This window comes from Callospermophilus lateralis, chromosome 12 (assembly GCF_048772815.1).
Source record: "Callospermophilus lateralis isolate mCalLat2 chromosome 12, mCalLat2.hap1, whole genome shotgun sequence".
NCBI lineage: Eukaryota > Metazoa > Chordata > Mammalia > Rodentia > Sciuridae > Callospermophilus > Callospermophilus lateralis.
In genome coordinates, this window is record NC_135316.1 from 78430894 (window position 1) to 78448828 (window position 17935).

General features: G+C 36.8%; 1 protein-coding gene across 1 annotated transcript in view; it reads right to left on the reverse strand.

The window, feature by feature from the left end:
* Frem2 (FRAS1 related extracellular matrix 2) overlaps positions 1 to 17935 on the reverse strand; it is a 162941-nt gene that overhangs the window by 3013 nt on the left and 141993 nt on the right. The window contains exons 14-21 of the mRNA XM_076872483.1: positions 16940 to 17243; positions 14794 to 14925; positions 14169 to 14500; positions 4214 to 4406; positions 2741 to 2845; positions 1214 to 1341; positions 980 to 1114; positions 120 to 246 (exon numbers count right to left, since the gene is read on the reverse strand). Of these exons, the coding sequence (XP_076728598.1) occupies positions 120 to 246; positions 980 to 1114; positions 1214 to 1341; positions 2741 to 2845; positions 4214 to 4406; positions 14169 to 14500; positions 14794 to 14925; positions 16940 to 17243 (1456 nt within the window). The remainder of the gene's footprint in view (positions 1 to 119; positions 247 to 979; positions 1115 to 1213; positions 1342 to 2740; positions 2846 to 4213; positions 4407 to 14168; positions 14501 to 14793; positions 14926 to 16939; positions 17244 to 17935) is intronic.

The following is a 17935-nucleotide window of genomic DNA, read 5'->3' on the forward strand; positions in this document are numbered from 1 at the left end:
AGTGATGAAGACTCTATCATATTCTTACCTCCACAGGAGAGGCTGTAATTTTTTCCCTCAAACACAATCCCAATAAAGCAAGGACAAACACAGCAGCCCTCTCATTTGTGAAGTAATACCTTCTGCAAAAGCAACATCGCTTTCTTGCCCAAATCCCATGGATCCGTCAGACAACCAGAGACTCTTCTTGGAGAGTAGGTACATCTGAGTATTCAGGCTAAATTCAGCTGCCACTGGATCGCTGACCTAAAACCAAGGGTAAAAGCCCTTTTATGTATTCTTGATGGTTCTGAAGATTCACAAGCACACACCATACTGTTCACATACACGTTCACTGTATACTGCCTTGTAGAATACTAAACACCATGCTGCAATATCCATATCCAATCAAGTCAATTTAGGGAATTATTATGTTCATTTTTTTCCTTCTTGAAAAAGCAAAACTATTGGGATTAAGTCTTTTTTTTTTTTTTTTGAATGGGGCTAAGTAGCATTTCTTGAACTCATTTCTACTGGCATATTGGGGCATACAAAAAAAAAAACCTGTAAATATCATGGTTGGTGGAAGGTCAACATTTAGTACATTCTAACAATTAGGAACTTTAAAGTGGTTTGAACTATAGATTTCATTCTCCTTGAAGATTAAGAATGAGACGTAGATGGGCAGAATTCTGAGAAAGTTCTCAAATCTCTGAGGTAGCAAACTGCAGGAGCTGACAAGATGAGATCAGATAAGAGAAAAATCACTCCTGCATGAACTTAATCTATGGATTTTAAATCTAGGACCAACAACAGATAAAATTCAATTCAGTTTGCCTTCTTTCTTCCCCTGCTTCCTTCCTATATGACTTACTTTTTTCTCAGACAGAAGCATTAAAGTCATTCATGCGTGAAAAAAGGAGTAGTGATCAAAGTAAACCATGACTTTAATGAAGTGGGACTCCACAAGTCATGGCATAAATAACCCTGTGAAACACACCTGTTGGAATCGGATGTCAAGGTCAAAGGTGACAGGCTCTCTGGGGTTGCAGGTGACTGGCAGTCGGTATTCCTGATTGGACGGGGTGGTGCATGGCACCAGCTTTACAGTATAGGTTCCCGAGTAGTCACGTACCTTTGAGAAAGAAAGAAGGCATTTATATAGTTTTCACTTAAAAACTCAAGGTGCAATCTGAAGGCAGCAGAAAAGGAAACTTAAGCAAGCCTTACTTACTGCAAAGTCAGAGACAAAGCTCCATTGCTGGATAGGCTGGTTATAGGTTGGTTCACTCCTTACAAGGCGGAGGGAAAAAGTCAGGCCTGGATGATCAGCTGACATGATCATTGAGCTGGTAAAAGATGCTAGGGAAGTGCCAACAAGAACAACAATTCAGTGGTTACATTGAAAGAGCGCACAGCAGTTTCATGTTCAAAATACCTTACCACATATTATTTGCTTGTATTCTTATAAGTCTGCAAAACAGTCAAGGTTGGTATGATAATCTTCATGTTGCAGGTAAAAAAAATTGGGCCGAGAGCAATTACGTGACTGTCCCAAGCTCATCACGCAGAGAGGGTGTGTGACTTCTGATTGTTAATTCAGTGTCTTTTCTGCTATGATTTATCTCAAAAGGTAATTGTACAGAAATGCTCAAATTGCTCAGGACTACTTTCCAGGGAGTCAGTGCAGAGGGATCACAGTGGCTATGAATGTATTTATTGTGCACCAATGTTGTGAGCTGAACTTCAAATAGTCTGTTAGCATCTGCACAGCTGGGCAACCCCAATCTACAAATGGGATCTAAATTTAATTAGATTGCCTGCAACTGAGGCTAAACAAAGATTCAGTTTGAGAAAGGTGGACCTGGGGAAGGAACTGTAAAGACCAGGAAATCCTCCTTTTTCAGAACTGTCAATTACAATAATGCAAAATGATTCCTTTTGGTTCTTTCTTGTAGCTCAATCTCATAAAAATACAATGAACCCTCTTTATTTGCCTGCATATTCAGCTCTGGTCTCTCTTTCATTAGGGCTTACATCCTGAAAAGGGAAGGATATGGAGAAGGAAAGTCAACTAATTTTCCTTTCTAATCTGACAGAAGTTGGCACTCCAGTTAAATAGGCAAGCCAGTTTAGTAGTATGGAAAGTCAAATAGGAAAACAAATTATTTGCAATGAAATGTCCTTTTTAAAACAAGGAAACATGGGGCTTCACTGACTGCAGCCTCACTCATACTCAAAGCACTGTCCATCACATTGAGTAAAATTGCCTAGACAGTCCTAGCAGTTAAAACATCTGAAAGTTCAGTATGAAAGTCAAGTACTACTTCTGGCTGTCTTATAAGGATTTCTCACAACCTAGAAAAGGGTTATAAATGGATAAGTGTTTGCTAAATGAATCATCTGAAATTTAAAAGGAAAAATATATATATATATATATTTTGGCATAACAGAAGCAAAATGGGGAAAGGAATTGTTATCCCCATGTTCTTTATATAAGGCAAACTCTACTAAACATGAACTCTGTGAGGTTTCCTTTTACATTCCATTATCTCTAAGAGTCTGCATAATGATAATTTTGTGAATGATGAAATAGCAGCAAACAATTATCAAGCCTTCAAGGAGATAATTGCACATATAAAATTCACTTGAAATTTAGGGCTTCAAAGCTAGCAGGCAAGCCTGCCGAAACACGTGTGAATATGGAAACTTTACCTCTTTCTTGTGTGGGGAGTGACTACTAATGGATAGTGGGGCTTACCGGGATGTGACAGCACAAACAAGCCATGGAACTGAGCCTGGGTCTTGAAGTTCACAGCCAGACGCCCCTCCTCCCTGATGCGCATGCTCGTTGGGTAGAGAGACCCTACAATGGGAACAGCACACAGAGTGGAAATACAGGTGAGCAGAGACTCCCAATGTACTGATTCTTCCCAAAAACTAATTAAAATTTTTCTCATCTTTAAGCACCACAGGTGAAGGATATTATCAGAAGAAATCTGAATAATTAGAGAGAAAGAGAGATTTCTTTTCTAAGGAGAAAAGACATCTAAAAGGGAGGGGAAATGAATTAGGTAGTCAGTTCACTATGAAATACACAGATTGATTACAGTAGGCAGAGCTTTTTTTTTTTTTTTTTTTTTTTTTTTTTTTTTTAAGGTTTAGTCTACAAAAATGAAGCTGCAAATTGAGAGACACAATAAACTTGTCAAAATCATAGAGCTTTGGACATCTAAGTGGAAATGGGGTTGTGTTCTCCAAAATGACTGCAAATTTTACAGGCTTAAAGAAAACTTTGATGCTTTCCCAAAACATTTAATAGTTTGGCAAAATTTAGTTCCACATATAAGAAAGAAATGAGATTCTTATGCACACACTGAGAACCAAGGGAGGATCCTCATTAAGATTCACTTAAATATCCGGCTAAGGTGAGATATGGAATTAAAATACTGGACATATGCTGGAGTGATTCCTTAGAGTGATCAGGTTACTTGTCACATAGCTTTATGGTTATTTTAATCTGTCCAGGACAGTATATTTATGATTGAGATATGCTACCTATTGTGTTTTCTTTCTGGCTAGTAATGCAGTTTCAGCACGAAGTTATAGACATTCATAGAACCACAACAATAAGGTGTGTCTGAAAAGAAAAAGTCCTCATCTACAAGGGAATAATTAACTTTAAGCCGATAGACTTTGAGTTATTATTCTCACAGAGTTAGAAATAAAATTTTGCATCTGCCAATGGATCTTAAGTGCTCAAAGACTTGTGTTTTAAGATATTTTGGCTAAAATATCACAGAATAATAGAATTTAAAATAGGCTAAGAGATATTAGAAGTTTTGTGTATCCCAGAAAGGTTAAACGATATACCTGAAATCACACAGCTAGTTTCTCTATCCATTTTCTAGAACCCAAGGGAAATATACATTAATGGTTAATCATCCAAGATGGCTTGTTGGAGTAAAACACCCATGGAATGCAGAAAGTTATATTTAACGGTCACATATACAAAATTCGAGTCATTGCTATGATCTTATTAAACAAAATTCTGTCCACCACAAAATGGAAATAACCTTATTACTGAATAGAAAAAGAAAAAAAATATTGAAAGTTGCTTCTATTTTCATTAGCTACAGTGAACAAACCAAACCAAAACAAACACCCACACTCACTTCTCTTAAATAATTCAAGTGGGTAAGAGAACTGTGGAGGGGCTGTCTGATGCACGCACCTTGGAGTTCGGCTCCTGGTGGGCTGCCAATTCCATTGCTCCACAAGATGGCAGTGTCATACACAAAAGTCAGGCGAAGCTCCGACTTCAAATCAAAATGCTGCCAGCCACCTACTCCCACTGGGGAGTGGAACACGTAGGAAACATACAGAGGTACTCGAAGGGTCACGTAAGACTGCACTAGGTTTAGGACCTGAAACAATAAAATTATACCTATCAACACCATGATCCTGTGTTAACTAGAGGAGCCGATTTTGTACCAGTCAATCCTTACACTTAAATAAGGATTTCACATAAGTCACTGAGGAAAGGAAACGACAGCATTCATTCTGTAACATTGTTTTCCCCTCTCTTAACTTTGGATCAATTAAACCATTGTTACTAACCACCTTTATTTTCAGCAAAGGGTATGCAAAAGAAGCGCTTAGGATGAACATTATTTTGAGCATAGTATGCTCACACAGTCCTTTTGATTTTGTAGCAGCTTTATTAACATACAGTTCATATATCGTGGGCTGGGGATGTGGGCTCAAGTGGTAGTGCACTCGTCTGGCATGTGCGAGGAACTGTGTTCAATCCTCAGCACCACATACAAATAAAATAAAGATGTTGTGTCCACCGAAAACTAAAAAATAAATATTAAAAAATTCTCTCTCTCTCTCTTTAAAACAAAAACAAAAACCAGTTCATATATCATATTATTTAAAGTGGAAAAATCAGTAGTTTTTAATATATTCAAGGAGTTGTACAAGTATCATCACAACCAATTTTAGAATGTTTTTATCACCTGCCCAAAGAACCTGGTACCCATCAGCAGTATCCCCAACCCCCAATCCCTTCTACCCACAGTTCCCCAAACACTAGTCTACTTTTGTGTCTCCATGTATGGCCTCTTCTGGACATTTGGTATAAATGGATTCATACAATTGTGGCCTTTTGGAATGGACTTCTTTCACTTAGCATGTTTTCAGGGTGGCTATGTTTCAATACTTATTTCCTTTTATAACTGAATAGCCTCGCATTTGTGTATACATTATATTTTATTTATTCATTCATTAGTGGATGGGCATTTGGGTTGTTGTCAGTTTGGGGTTATAATGAAAAATGCTGCTGTAAGCTACTTTTCTTTTTAATTAAATAGAGGAAGATGAGACAAAGCAGTGACGATTTGTAAACAAACATATTTAATAATGACATGGAACATTTAAGATGACCTAAGAATAATTAGTTGCAAAAAATTAAATAATTAATTTCAATAAAGTGTCTTTATAGTTTTCCTCTTCAGTTACTTAGCAGGTGGACTGAGAGTAGTGGAGGTTAAAGTAATATTTATTTATTGAGCACTGATCACATTTCAGACAATGTACTAGATTCTCCCCCCAAAAAAGCTATTTAATATTTTCACTCTCCTCCATTATTATATTTATGTGTATGTGTGGGTGGTTGGATGGGTGGATAGGCAATGAATAGACAGAGAAAGAGATAGGAAAATCCTCTTGAAGAAATAAGGTACATTTCTCCCAGGATACTTTAAAGGTCCTGAGTGGCCCTACCAAAATTAGAATCCAGCTTCTGGTCTATGCTTTTTCTACTCTGACTATGATTTAGTCACATTCCAAACAAAGCTGACCACAGTCCAAACATCATCTAACAAAAACTATCATAGCTAATTCTCTGAAGAACAGCAGGACAAACCCGACTATTATCTTCTGTGCAAGTGGAAATGGACTTAGGTCAGGTCACACTCTTTAGAAGTTCAAATCCAGCTGTGAGATAATAGTCTCATTTTTTCTATGCCGAGCTGACAAGAGGAATCAGTACCCAAGTGAGCAAATAATTTCAATCAGGAAAACTCTAATATGGCATGCCACCATGGAGTTAATAGTGAACTCCTCACGTCACAAAAATGATCACGGGAATCACTCATACAAATATGTAAAATGAGAACCATCAACCAATAAGTGGATTCCCAGCTATGTAGAAGCTAACACTTCCCATTTGCTGTTAATCTGGGCAGCAAAGAAGGTTCCTTGCAATACAAATTCTGTGAGACACAGTTTTCCAAGAGTGGCAGTGTAATGGAGGGTAATTAAGTCAATCTGCGAGCAGTGGTCATTATGATTCATATTTCTTCCCGAGGTTTTCAAAAGCAACCAGAAATTCAGTTGTGAATTTCAAATTAAACTTTATGATTTTTGCCAATGGTATACTCTATTCACCAACCATTACTCAGTGTATTATTTTGAAGGGAATTGTTAACATTCACTTGCTATGAATAATTGGGATAGAACTCCATGACTAATTCTTATTTGATTTTGTTTGATTCTTATGGTGAATTAGAATTTGATCATCTCAGGACATGAAATTAGCATCTGATTGCATTTTCTGATTATCCTTGGCCAAGTCTTCTTTCTGTCTACTTAGAATCTCTGTCTTGAGGAACTGGAGCCTAAATGGAATGACCTTGATCCTCCAGGTCACCTGTTTTGTTTTGTTTTTTTTTTTTTTAATTGAAGCATGAGATGTAATCAATTTAACTTTAGAAGTCACTTTAAAGATAGCACTCAATTTCCTTTTGGCTTGCTGTAACACAGGAATTTTTAAGGTATTCGTTTATATTAAATGTGGCAAATCTTAAATGGAGACACAGTGAATGATTCCATGTGTCCTTGCTGACCTTTGAAGCTTTTTCAACAAAGGGAAACAACACTTTACATACTATATTTAAAGAGAAAGTGTAGAATCTAAATGCCCTGGAAAAGATAATATTAATGTCAAATTTATATTACTATTACTAAGTAGCAAGTATGTATTTGAGGAGTATATTATCTGCCTAAGAGAATGTCTGCTAATCAGTGTGAGATGCATAGAGAAAAGGACAAACAGAAAGAAAGACTGTGCCCCCAAAGAAAAACTGTACTAGTAATATTTTCTGAGGTGGGAACTAATGTTAAGGAAAATTGCAGTAGTTTTAATTCTTCGCTTATTTTGGGCATATAGTTGTAACTATCCAACTTACATTTTAAACTTCTCATAAAATAAGATATATAAATATGTGTGTGTGTGTGTGTGTGTGTGTGTGTGTGTGTGTGTGTCTGTTGTAAAATTCTCATATAAGTAAAGATACAAGAAGTATATATGTATATATACTAACATCCAAGTACATACACCAGTGTTGTTCCATAAAAATATATTATGAGTCACAAATATAATTTTAAATTTTTTTAGATACATTTGAAAAAGTAAAAAAAAGGTGAAATTAATTTCAATTATACAGTTAACTTAGCCCAATATATCAAAGATTACATTTTAATATGTAATCAATGTAAGATAATTTTTGGTAAGATATTCTACATTCTTTTTTACATGAAATCTTTGAAAGCTGGTATGTATTTTACCTGCACCATGGCTGGGGCTATCAGATTGGACGGTGTAGATGTAAACCTCTATCCTCAATTTTTTCAACTACCTCACATATATTCAAAATAAAAATCATTTAAAACTATTTTTTACCAGTAGGTACATTCTGCACCTTTATCTAAGATAGTTGGTTTGTATTTGCCTCACAGATTGAAAACTAACCTGATCTGAGGGCTATCACTGCTGGGAATTTTCCACTGGTTGAAATAGCTTTCTGTTGCTTCTTTGGTTGGCAGAAACATCTACATGTTGCATCAAGATGGTGGTGTTTGTGAATGTGGGAAAAAAAAGTTCATCAATTTCAATAACTCAGGTCTCCAGGTATGCATAGCACATGGTTTAGATCACCACTTTCACAAGTTAGAATTCTTAGCCATATTGTATGAACAGCACACATCTGGGAAGTCTTGGGAGAAAGAGACCTTGGCTTTTGCCTAATTCCTAGAATTTCTGAAAGTCTGTGTATCAGAGAGGCAGGTGAAAACCCTGGAACAGGTGTCAATATTGGTCCACAAATTCTTTTGAGGCAAGGAGCACTCTAAGGGATAGTTAGGATAAAAGAATTATAAATGATTTAAATGAGCAATAACAAAAGGATGGTTGAATTCAGTGTGATGGCTGAATTCAACCATACATATAAGTATCATGTAGTCATAGATTTGAAGAATGTTCCTTGTCGTGGCAAATGCCCATGTTAGGTTAAAAAGAAGAATACAAAATGTTATAATAACTGCACTTAAAAATGTGATGCATATTAAAAGGAGATTAGAAAAATATGTCTTTGTACAGCAATAGTGGAATAATAGGTAAGGTATTTTTTCTTTCTTTGTACCTTTTTAGTTCCTAGATGTCCACAATGATATTACTTTCATTAAAACACACACATGGTTAAAAAATTAATTGGTAAATTTGACAAAACAGGAAGCAACACAGAAAGTTTGTTAAAGTTATACTTTTTGGATTTCTCTTGCTATTTCTTGCAAAATAATTTAGAGCTTATCCTTAAAAGAGAATCAGTGTACTAAATGCAGAATAATGGGATGAAAACAGATGACCTCAATAAAGCATATTCTAGCCTCAAAGTCCATGTTTGAAAATCAAACACACCAGTAAAAAGAAGGCAAATTATTCATCAAACAAAGGAACTAGAATTTTTTTCTTTACTTTTATAAAATCATGTCATGTCTTCTCACAAATTCATTGCAATTTCATGTCTTAAGTACAAACTGTAACTGGGTTGCATTTCTGCAGCTTATTCATACACATTGAAGCATGTTATCAGTTGATGTTTACCTAACAAGATGAAAGTTAAGATTCTTACCTTGCAATCTAGCTGATAAAAGGTAAAATGAAGATCTTTTATTTTTTAAAGAACTTGTTTTCATGAGAAAATCACAAAAAATATCCGATGCTTTTAAAATCTTAGTTTAATGTTAATAACTATTTTGCATCAAGAGTATTTTTCATTGCATACCCAAACAACTTTATTATTATCATTTTTTTAATGAAACACAGGGCATACATAAAGATGGAATCAAATAATTTGTTTCATCTACATTTTTTTTCCTGTTATGGCTCTGCTTTTATATTTTAGAAACTAATGATTAAAAACTTTAGAACTTCAAAATTTCATTTTCTTGGCAAGTAGAATTCTTAACTTTTACACAAGTAATGGTCTGAGTCTTTTCACTTTGTATTGTTGAAACTGTAAGCTCTGTCTAGTGTCCTCTCCTGGTATCTGATATGTTCCTTGGCACAGATTCGGCGTTCATGGATAGTTTCTTTAATAAATGAACGTACAAATGAATAAGATGGCCAAAACTGATAAAATCTTGATAGCAGCAGCAGGTCATTGTAGTCAAACTGCATAAAAAAGTCGAACTTCATCACAGTTAACAGATAACTATCCTGGATTTTCCAGGTGATTCCTTCACTTTGGTAACTCCTCTTTATATGATAAATAATCTAAACTGGGTGGTTGATGAAGGCAGAAAACGCTTTTAGAATCTGTCAGAAACAAGATCTCTAATCACAGACACAGAGACAAGAACTTGGCAATATTTCAGGGTGCTAGCTCTAGCTACTAAGAACACATAAAGAAAAAAATCAGTTCCCCATCTCATAGCTTCTGGCAGAAGCAATTACAGGTTAATAAAAGTTGTTTGCACAGTGATTACCTTAACCTAAAATGCCAAGTCTGGGCTGGGGATGTGGCTCTAGCGGTAGTGCTCTTGCCTGGCATGTGCGGGGCGCTGGGTTCAATCCTCAGCACCACATAAAAAAATAAAATAAAGATGTTGTGTCCACCGGAAACTAAAAAATAAATATTAAAAAGTCCTCTCTCTCTCTTTCTCTCTCAAATAAATAAATAAATAAAATGCCAAGTCTAAGAAAGGACTAGAAAGGGAAATAATGTCTGCTAGGTGCTTGGCCACGTCTCTGTGGCTCTGCAGAGGACAAATATACCTGCTTGTACAGCTTACAGAGGAGGCTGATAAAACCACTTGAAATGAAGCTACTCAAAAGCACACATCATGCACACTGAGGGCTCCAATTTATTTTTGCCTGTTTTCACATTCAACATGCAGAAATGTGAGCGGTTGGAAGACTTTCATGAAATTCTAAAGTAGAATCTGTTCTCTGCGCCTTTCCTTTGCTTTTCTTCAGGTGCCACCACATGAAATATGTCTGCATTTAAAATTGAGATGTCTGCCCTTAGAGGATCCACTACTGTTGGGATGTGGGTTTGCTCCATTTTATCAACAGTGGGTGTGAACATAACCTGGTGCATATTTTCATGATTGCTAACGGGCAGCATTCTTGTATCAAGAACAAAGGGAAACATTCATTTGGCCTCCTTGCAACTGCATCTGTGACCATATCCATTCTTCACATTCACTCACTCAGTTAAATACCCAGATAAGCATTATGATGTGGTTACGAGCCTAGGCTTACTAGCTACATGAACTCGGGCAAGTTACTGAAATTCTCTCTGCTTCAGCATCTTATCTGTAAGGAGGGGACAAAAATAGTACTCATCTCATAGGGTTGTTGTGAGATTAGCATGAGTGAAAATATACAAAGTATTTAAATGAATGGTGGATTCATAGTAAATATTAAATATATGTTAGCAATTATGATTATTATCATTGTTGATTGATTATACTATTATTAGATATTTCATTTTCTTCTCTAGAACCCAAAATCGAATCGAGGAAAAGTAAGAAAATATCTCAGCAGGTTAGCTTTCTTCTACTTTAATTTTTATTTTCTACTCCTTTACCTATATGCAAGCAATATGTATGTGTGTTGTGGGGACAATGTGGGAGAATATCAATGGATATTGATAGTGGAGAAATACAAGTCAAATTCCAAGGAAGAAAGTAGGGTCAGGTGGGTTATGCATTGCTATGCTTCAGCCCATAGCAACATGTTTTATGAACTTGTTTTACCAGTTAGATTAAACTGATCATTTTATAATTTCATAACAAGGTCCTGAAATCTCAATGAGTTACACATAATCTGTTCATCTCTATGATGTTGATCATCATGGTGTATGCTATTAAATTTATTTTCAAAAATGCCTACATAGAAGAATCCCTTCAGAAGGAACTTATACAAGCTGGTTATCTACTGCAGAAGGTAAAACAAATTAGTTCAGAACTGGGTGCTGTCACAATTTTCATATCATGCTCTTTCTTTTTCCTAAGTATTATGTCACATATGCCTTTTGATCTGGTGGAATGTAACTGAAATCTATAGTTGCCAGGTAGCTTAACTACAGAAGCAGAGCAATGACTCTTCTGGTCAGTAGAGGTCATGAGAAGAAAAAAAAAATGTTTTAAACTTAAAGAATTCAATAGAGGAATTGGAATTTAAGAACCAAGAAAAGAAGAGTCAGTTTAGGTGAGCATATATAGTCTGATGTGTTCTGAGGATCGAACACTTGGAGGGCAAGCTCTGCATTCAAAATGACCTTGACACATTGGAGAACTCTACAGACACAAAGGAATAAAGCTTAGGCAGGATAAGTGCAAGGCTTTAAGTAGAAGAGGCTGGCTGAGTCACTTATATAAAAGACAAGACAATGTTGCCATTTTATGGAGAAGACAGAAAACATCCCATGACTTGACCAATTTCCTGAGAACAGAGCAATCAGAAAAGAAGGCAGAGTGGTTCAATAATGGATTTAAAGATAGGCTCTGCGAGGAGGAGCTAAAGGAACTAGAGAGATTTGATCTATAAAGGAAACTTTTTGAGATAGAGTTAGTAAAATGAACCTTTGTTTTCATTCTGGGGATAGGATATTTTTTCTTTACTTTTTTTTTTTTTTTCAGGTGACAAAGACAGGTTGGGACAGAAGGAAAGGAAGAGCTGTCATTTATGAGGGCTTAAGTAACTTGACCAAGGAAACACAGGAAGAATATATTAGAACCAAGTTTGAGTCTCCATTAGATTGATCCCAGTATCCAGGTTTTGTACCACTATTTCACGTTGACTTTATGTTGGTGTTTTTTATTTGGCGTTTCCCCTTATTTGTGCAAGTTACCAAGTTACTGCTGTTAAGATGAAGTCTCACGACCTTGAGTTCAAAGGCTCCAGACATCACATGTGGCTGCTCAGTTCAACATCAACACCAGCAGAGCTTGTCAAGTCCACAGCTTTGCCATGGGATTAAACTGATAGTGAGTTATCACTGGCTTTTCTTTTTCTACTACTCGCTTTATATTTTAACACCTTAGGAATGAAGCCCAAAGGAATTTAGGTACTATCGATTCCATTAGGAATTGAGCCTCATCCTGGTTAAATCTTGAAAGATTAAAAAGTTATATTCTGCATACCCCTTACTACTTTAATGTACAAACCTACTTTTATAACTCTTTATTCAGTCCAAGTAAGACAGAGCATTGCTTTCAGTTCAAATATGCATCACAATCTTAACCTATACTCAACAGATTTAGATTTTCTATTATAACCCCAATGGAGACCTTGCTTTCTTATGATTTTTTTTTTTAAGTATTGGTGATCAAACCCAGGCCCTCCTGAATGCTAGGCAAGTGCTCTTCCACGGAGTTACCTCCGTAACCCTTCTTTTGTTTTTATCTTGCTACAAGGTCTCCCAGATTTCCCAGGCTGACTTTGAACTTGGAATCCTCCTGCCTCAGCTTCTCAAATGGCTGGGATTAAAAGACCACACACCCAAACTGACTTTTCCTTATCATTTTAACATTTTTTTTTGATGTTGGTGGTGGGAAGAGGACTTTGTGTACAAGTGTGTATTTTATGCACAAATGAAGAGAAATTGTTAATTGCAGTGGAGAAACAACAAAAATGTTTAATGAAAATGACTTTGACTATTAGTGATGGAGACATAAAATAGAGAAAAAGGGGAGAAAATTAGAAAGAAAAGAGAGGAGAAAGAAATAAGGGGAAGAGGAAGAGAAAGAAGAGGAAAGGAAAAGATAGTAAGGAGGGATAAAGACTGGACTTATCCTTGGGATTGTAAATCCTCATTTTAGATGATGTATGATACAATTTTGTAGGCATCTATACATCTATACCATATATGACAATGTTTACTTTAAGAGAGGTCAGTATTTGATTTTTAAATATCAGAGTTGTATGCAATTTCAGGCAATGGTTACACAGTGTTCTTCCCATACAAAACTAATGCTGCCTCTTATTTAAAAATATACCCAAATGACTTAAAATTAGCATATTGCCATGATGCAGCCAACATTGATGTTTATAGCAGCTCAACTCACAATAGATAAACTATGGAACTAAGTTGCAAACTGAACACTTATTTAACCTAGGTGAACGTCAACAGATGATTGGATAAAGAAAATGTGAGATATGAACTCTTTCATGTAGACACATAGACACACACACACATATACATACACACACACACACACACACACAAAATACCACATGATGAAATACTACTCAGCCTTAAAGAAGAATGAAATTATGGCATTAGCTGTTAAATGGATGGAGCTGGAGAATATCATGCTAAGTGAAATAAGCCAATCCAAAAAAACTGAAGGCCAAATGTTTTCTCTGATATGCAGATGCTAATACACAATAAGGAGAGAGTGCCAGGGAAGAATAAGTTACTTTAGATTAGGTAGAGGAGAAGGGGTATGGGAGTAGGAAGGATAGTAGAATGAATCAGACATTATTACCCTATGCATATATATGATCGGTGTGATTCTACATCATATACAATCAGAAGAATGAGAAATTGTACTCTATTATATATGATGTATCAAAGTGTATTCTACTGTCAGGTATAACTAACTAGAACAAATTAAGAAAAGAAGGAAAAAAATACATGCATTTTGACACAATGTTCCAGAAATAGGCATGGGTTTTCATGTCATCCATGTCAATTATCTGGTCCCACTTGTAACTAATAACCTCCATTATTAAGACTGGAGTTAAGATTTAGCTAAAAAAAAAAAAATTCTATTAACAGAACAAATCAGCTGGTTTATGCAGTGATGGAAGCTCAGAAGTCAGAAATCTGTACCTGTCCGTCCGTTCCAATGGTGCCTCCGCAGTCAGCTAGGAGCTCTGACATGTCATAGTAGCTGACAAACTCCCACAAACAGGCCTCTAGGTTGAGGTTCCGGTAGAAACGTAAGGTGCCGTTTCCTCTGAGAGGTGAGCTGTACTGGTAAGGATATGTCTCTCCAATGACTTCTGGATTTTTCGTGGCATCCGTCAGGAAGCCATGGTGGGTCTTCACCTCAGTGTAGTCCAGGAGATTGGAGCACTTGTGGTTCCCAACTCTGGTGCCATCGGGGCTGAGGGTCAGCTCGAAGTTGGAGAGCTCTCTAGTGGAGATTACCGGGAGCATGCCTACAAGGGAGCGTAGGAACCAGGGTTTTGTCTTCTTGTGTTTGGAACTGTATTAAATTTATCGGATTTTTGGAAATGTGTTAAGTTGATTTAATTCTAAAGAGTGCTGAAATTGTCTGACTTTTCAAAGCCGGGAGGAAAGAAGTCCAGAAAGTCACCAAAGGACTTGAGGCTCAAGTTGCAAACTGAACACTTTTTAAAGCTTTGTTATTTAGGAGGTTAAATCAAATAAACCAGATAATGAGGAGGAGCCCAAAACTCTGCCATGGGGCTTGCTTACCCAAGTCACCTACCGTCTATGTGTGGCATGGTGACTGTGAGCTTGATAAGGTTTGAGTAGTCTGGGTCCTCGGGGCCCGTGTAGCGCAATTTAGCTGAGAACGGTTCAGCCCCCACTACTCCAGGCACACGGGGTTGACAAAGCCCTGGAGGAAATCAAACACATTTATGCTGAAAGAAGATAATATCTAAAAAATATTTTAAAATAAATGTTATTATTTTTCTACATACTTCACGATTCCCTAGGGACTACTAGTTAAGAATGTGCATCCCAAGGAAGCTGAACACTACCAGGTGAGAGATCATCACAGCACACAGCTGAGTGGCCTCTTTACATTTCAGAGACTTTAAAAGGTTTGAGAAAAAGCAGCTGTTATTCAACATGACTTAATACGCGCCAGTCATTTTAGATCATGAACATATTCCAAAAATAATTTTAAATATATAGTACAAACAGAGATAGTAAAAAATGATTGAAAGCCAGTAGGAAAAAAGCATATTTAAATAAAGCAAATTTGAGTTTTACTCTAGAATAATATCCTAATGATTAGTTATAAAGTAGACATAATTTCCTAGTGAATAAAACTAAAAATGTGCTCTTTTTTTTTTTTTTTCCATCCAATGCCTAGGATGGAATCCAGAGTTTCATCCTTGCTAGGTGAAGACTCTAAAAAATGTTGTAATTTTAAAAACAAAAACTAACATCTCCTTAAAATCAGAGAGCAAATTGTATATACCGTAGGGTTTTTCTCTTTTTATGTAATTTGTTAGCATGTGAGACCAAGATGCTGGATTTTAATTTCAAGAAATATACAACTTCTTTTCTGTTTATACACAACAGAGAAAATAAATAGACATTTATTAGAATAGTGGTAAAATCAGAGGTAGGCCCCAGAATCTGGGCTTTCTCTTTTCTTAACGAGGACACTAATTTTAAGGTACTGTTTAATCTTTTTTTTTTTTTGAACCAAAGAATAGTTCAATTTTAAGAGAAATTTGAAAATCATACATCATAATCCATTTAGAAGAGAATGTTGATATCATATCAACAAAATATTTGATCCTGAATATATAAAGGTAGAAAGTGGTACTTTGGCATATATTACTTTTGTTTATCAGCAAAAGTACTTGTAGTATGTGTGTGCGGAGGCAGACAGGGGTGCTTGGGATCACACCCATACTAAGCAAGCACATTACCACTGGCTTACATTCCCAACCCTAAATGTGCTTCTGAATGCTGTATGCAAATAGAAATTTTAGAACTTGAATCATATACACATAACTTAAAAAATCTGATTTAGAGCTGGGTTGTAGCTCAGTGGTAGAGGGCTTATCTGGCATGCGTGAGGCCTTGGTTTTGATTCCCAGCACCAAAAATAAAATAAACAAAATCTAACTTAAAAGTTCTTGTGCAAAGTGAGGAATTAGTTTATAAAGTGGATTTTCTGTCTTTCCAGTGTTCTCCAGCCATATCCTACTCTCTATCCCTAATGCATTCTAAGCTCTAGCTCCAAACACAACCTCTCTTGTAATAAAAATGTATGAGCCTGCGCACACAACTCTCCACCTGTACTATCTTTACCTTCCTGTTCCCAGAAAACTCCTATTCATCCAACAACCAGCTGAGCTCCTTGTATGACACAGAAACCCCCCGTTTAGACATGGCCCTTGCATCCCATCCTGCTGTGTCTCCATCCTTCCTCCTCTTTTCTCATACGTTCCCCCATTTCTCTTCTGGTCACTCCTAGAATTCCATGTTCTTTCATGCTTCTAGAAGTCATCACTTCTGTTTCCAAAGTTTATTTTAAGCTTTTCCTCCATGAGGAGGCTTTCTTGATCCACCCAGGGCAGAACTAATCACTTCTGTATTTGCATTACAGTGTTTTTTCCAGACTCAAATTTATCTGTGTCCTCAACATTCCTACGGACTCCTGGAGGACTAAGATCTTGCCTTCTTTTCTTATATCACCTCAAATTGCTCACAAAATGAAGGACAAATAACTTTTTCTGATGCATATTTTTATAAAAAGTAGATTTTCATTTGGAAGTAGAGTAGTATGGAACACACTGGACATTTGGAAATTTTAATAATCATATATTAGACATATGTAACATTCCACCGCGTTCTGGTGATCTTCATGCGAAACACCAATGCCTTACCTTCTTCCCTGGCAATGGTAACGATAGGGCTCGTCAGCTCCAGGCCTTCATTCCCATTGGTGTTCACAGCACGAGCCGCACACTGCACCCGAGAGCCAGGCTGAAAGTATATGGAGTCTAAGGTGATCATCTTGGATGATGTAAAAAAGGTATCAAAGTCCACCTCTCTCATGGGGCTGGTCACACCATCAGGGCCAGCAGGAGCGCTAATCAGCCATCGGTAGCGGGTCAGAGTGTCATTGATGTTCTCACTTGCACAAATAGAGCCTGTTTTATCGTAGTCTGAATATTTGGGGTTGCAAGCCTATGAAAACAAATAATTGCATCAGGACCACAGTACACAACAATGTGGACAACATTCCTTTCAAGTCCTCTCAATCCTAGTGTTTTCAGTGCTCCCCACCCCCACCCCCACTTCCATATGCTGTTCATGTCACTTTCAAATTTCTATTCCCAGTCACGATAGCGTTTATGAACTGTTAAGCTTGATTTCAAACGGCATATGGGACTTTTCCACCTGTAAGCAGATACATGTAAAGTATCCAATCATATCATCTGGAACCCTCAGAGTAGTCAAATTATCCTTATCTCCCTCCACCTCCCCCCCCCACTCCATGGAAAAGGTGCTAAAGTCCATCTGTCCTGCAGGTGACTGAGGACCGTTAATCTGCTGTTGATAAGTGGCTCCCTTCCTTCCTGCCATGTCCAGTGGATTAGAGAGTTTTATTATTATTCTTTTGCCATGACTCTTACATTGGTTTCTTCCTTTCCATTCCCACCACCACCTCCTCATCTAATTCAGTTCTTTCTTTCCAGTCCAGTGACACATTACTGCCCTGCTAACTCTCCAACATCACCCCTCCAATCATGAGGTCCTTCTATGCAATAGCTCCCTGCTATCCAACCAGTGAAGTTCATGTAGAACCTTTATAATTTGGCATCAAATGGTTATGTATGCTTTCTTAATTCAATAAGCATTTATTGCCTACCTATTAT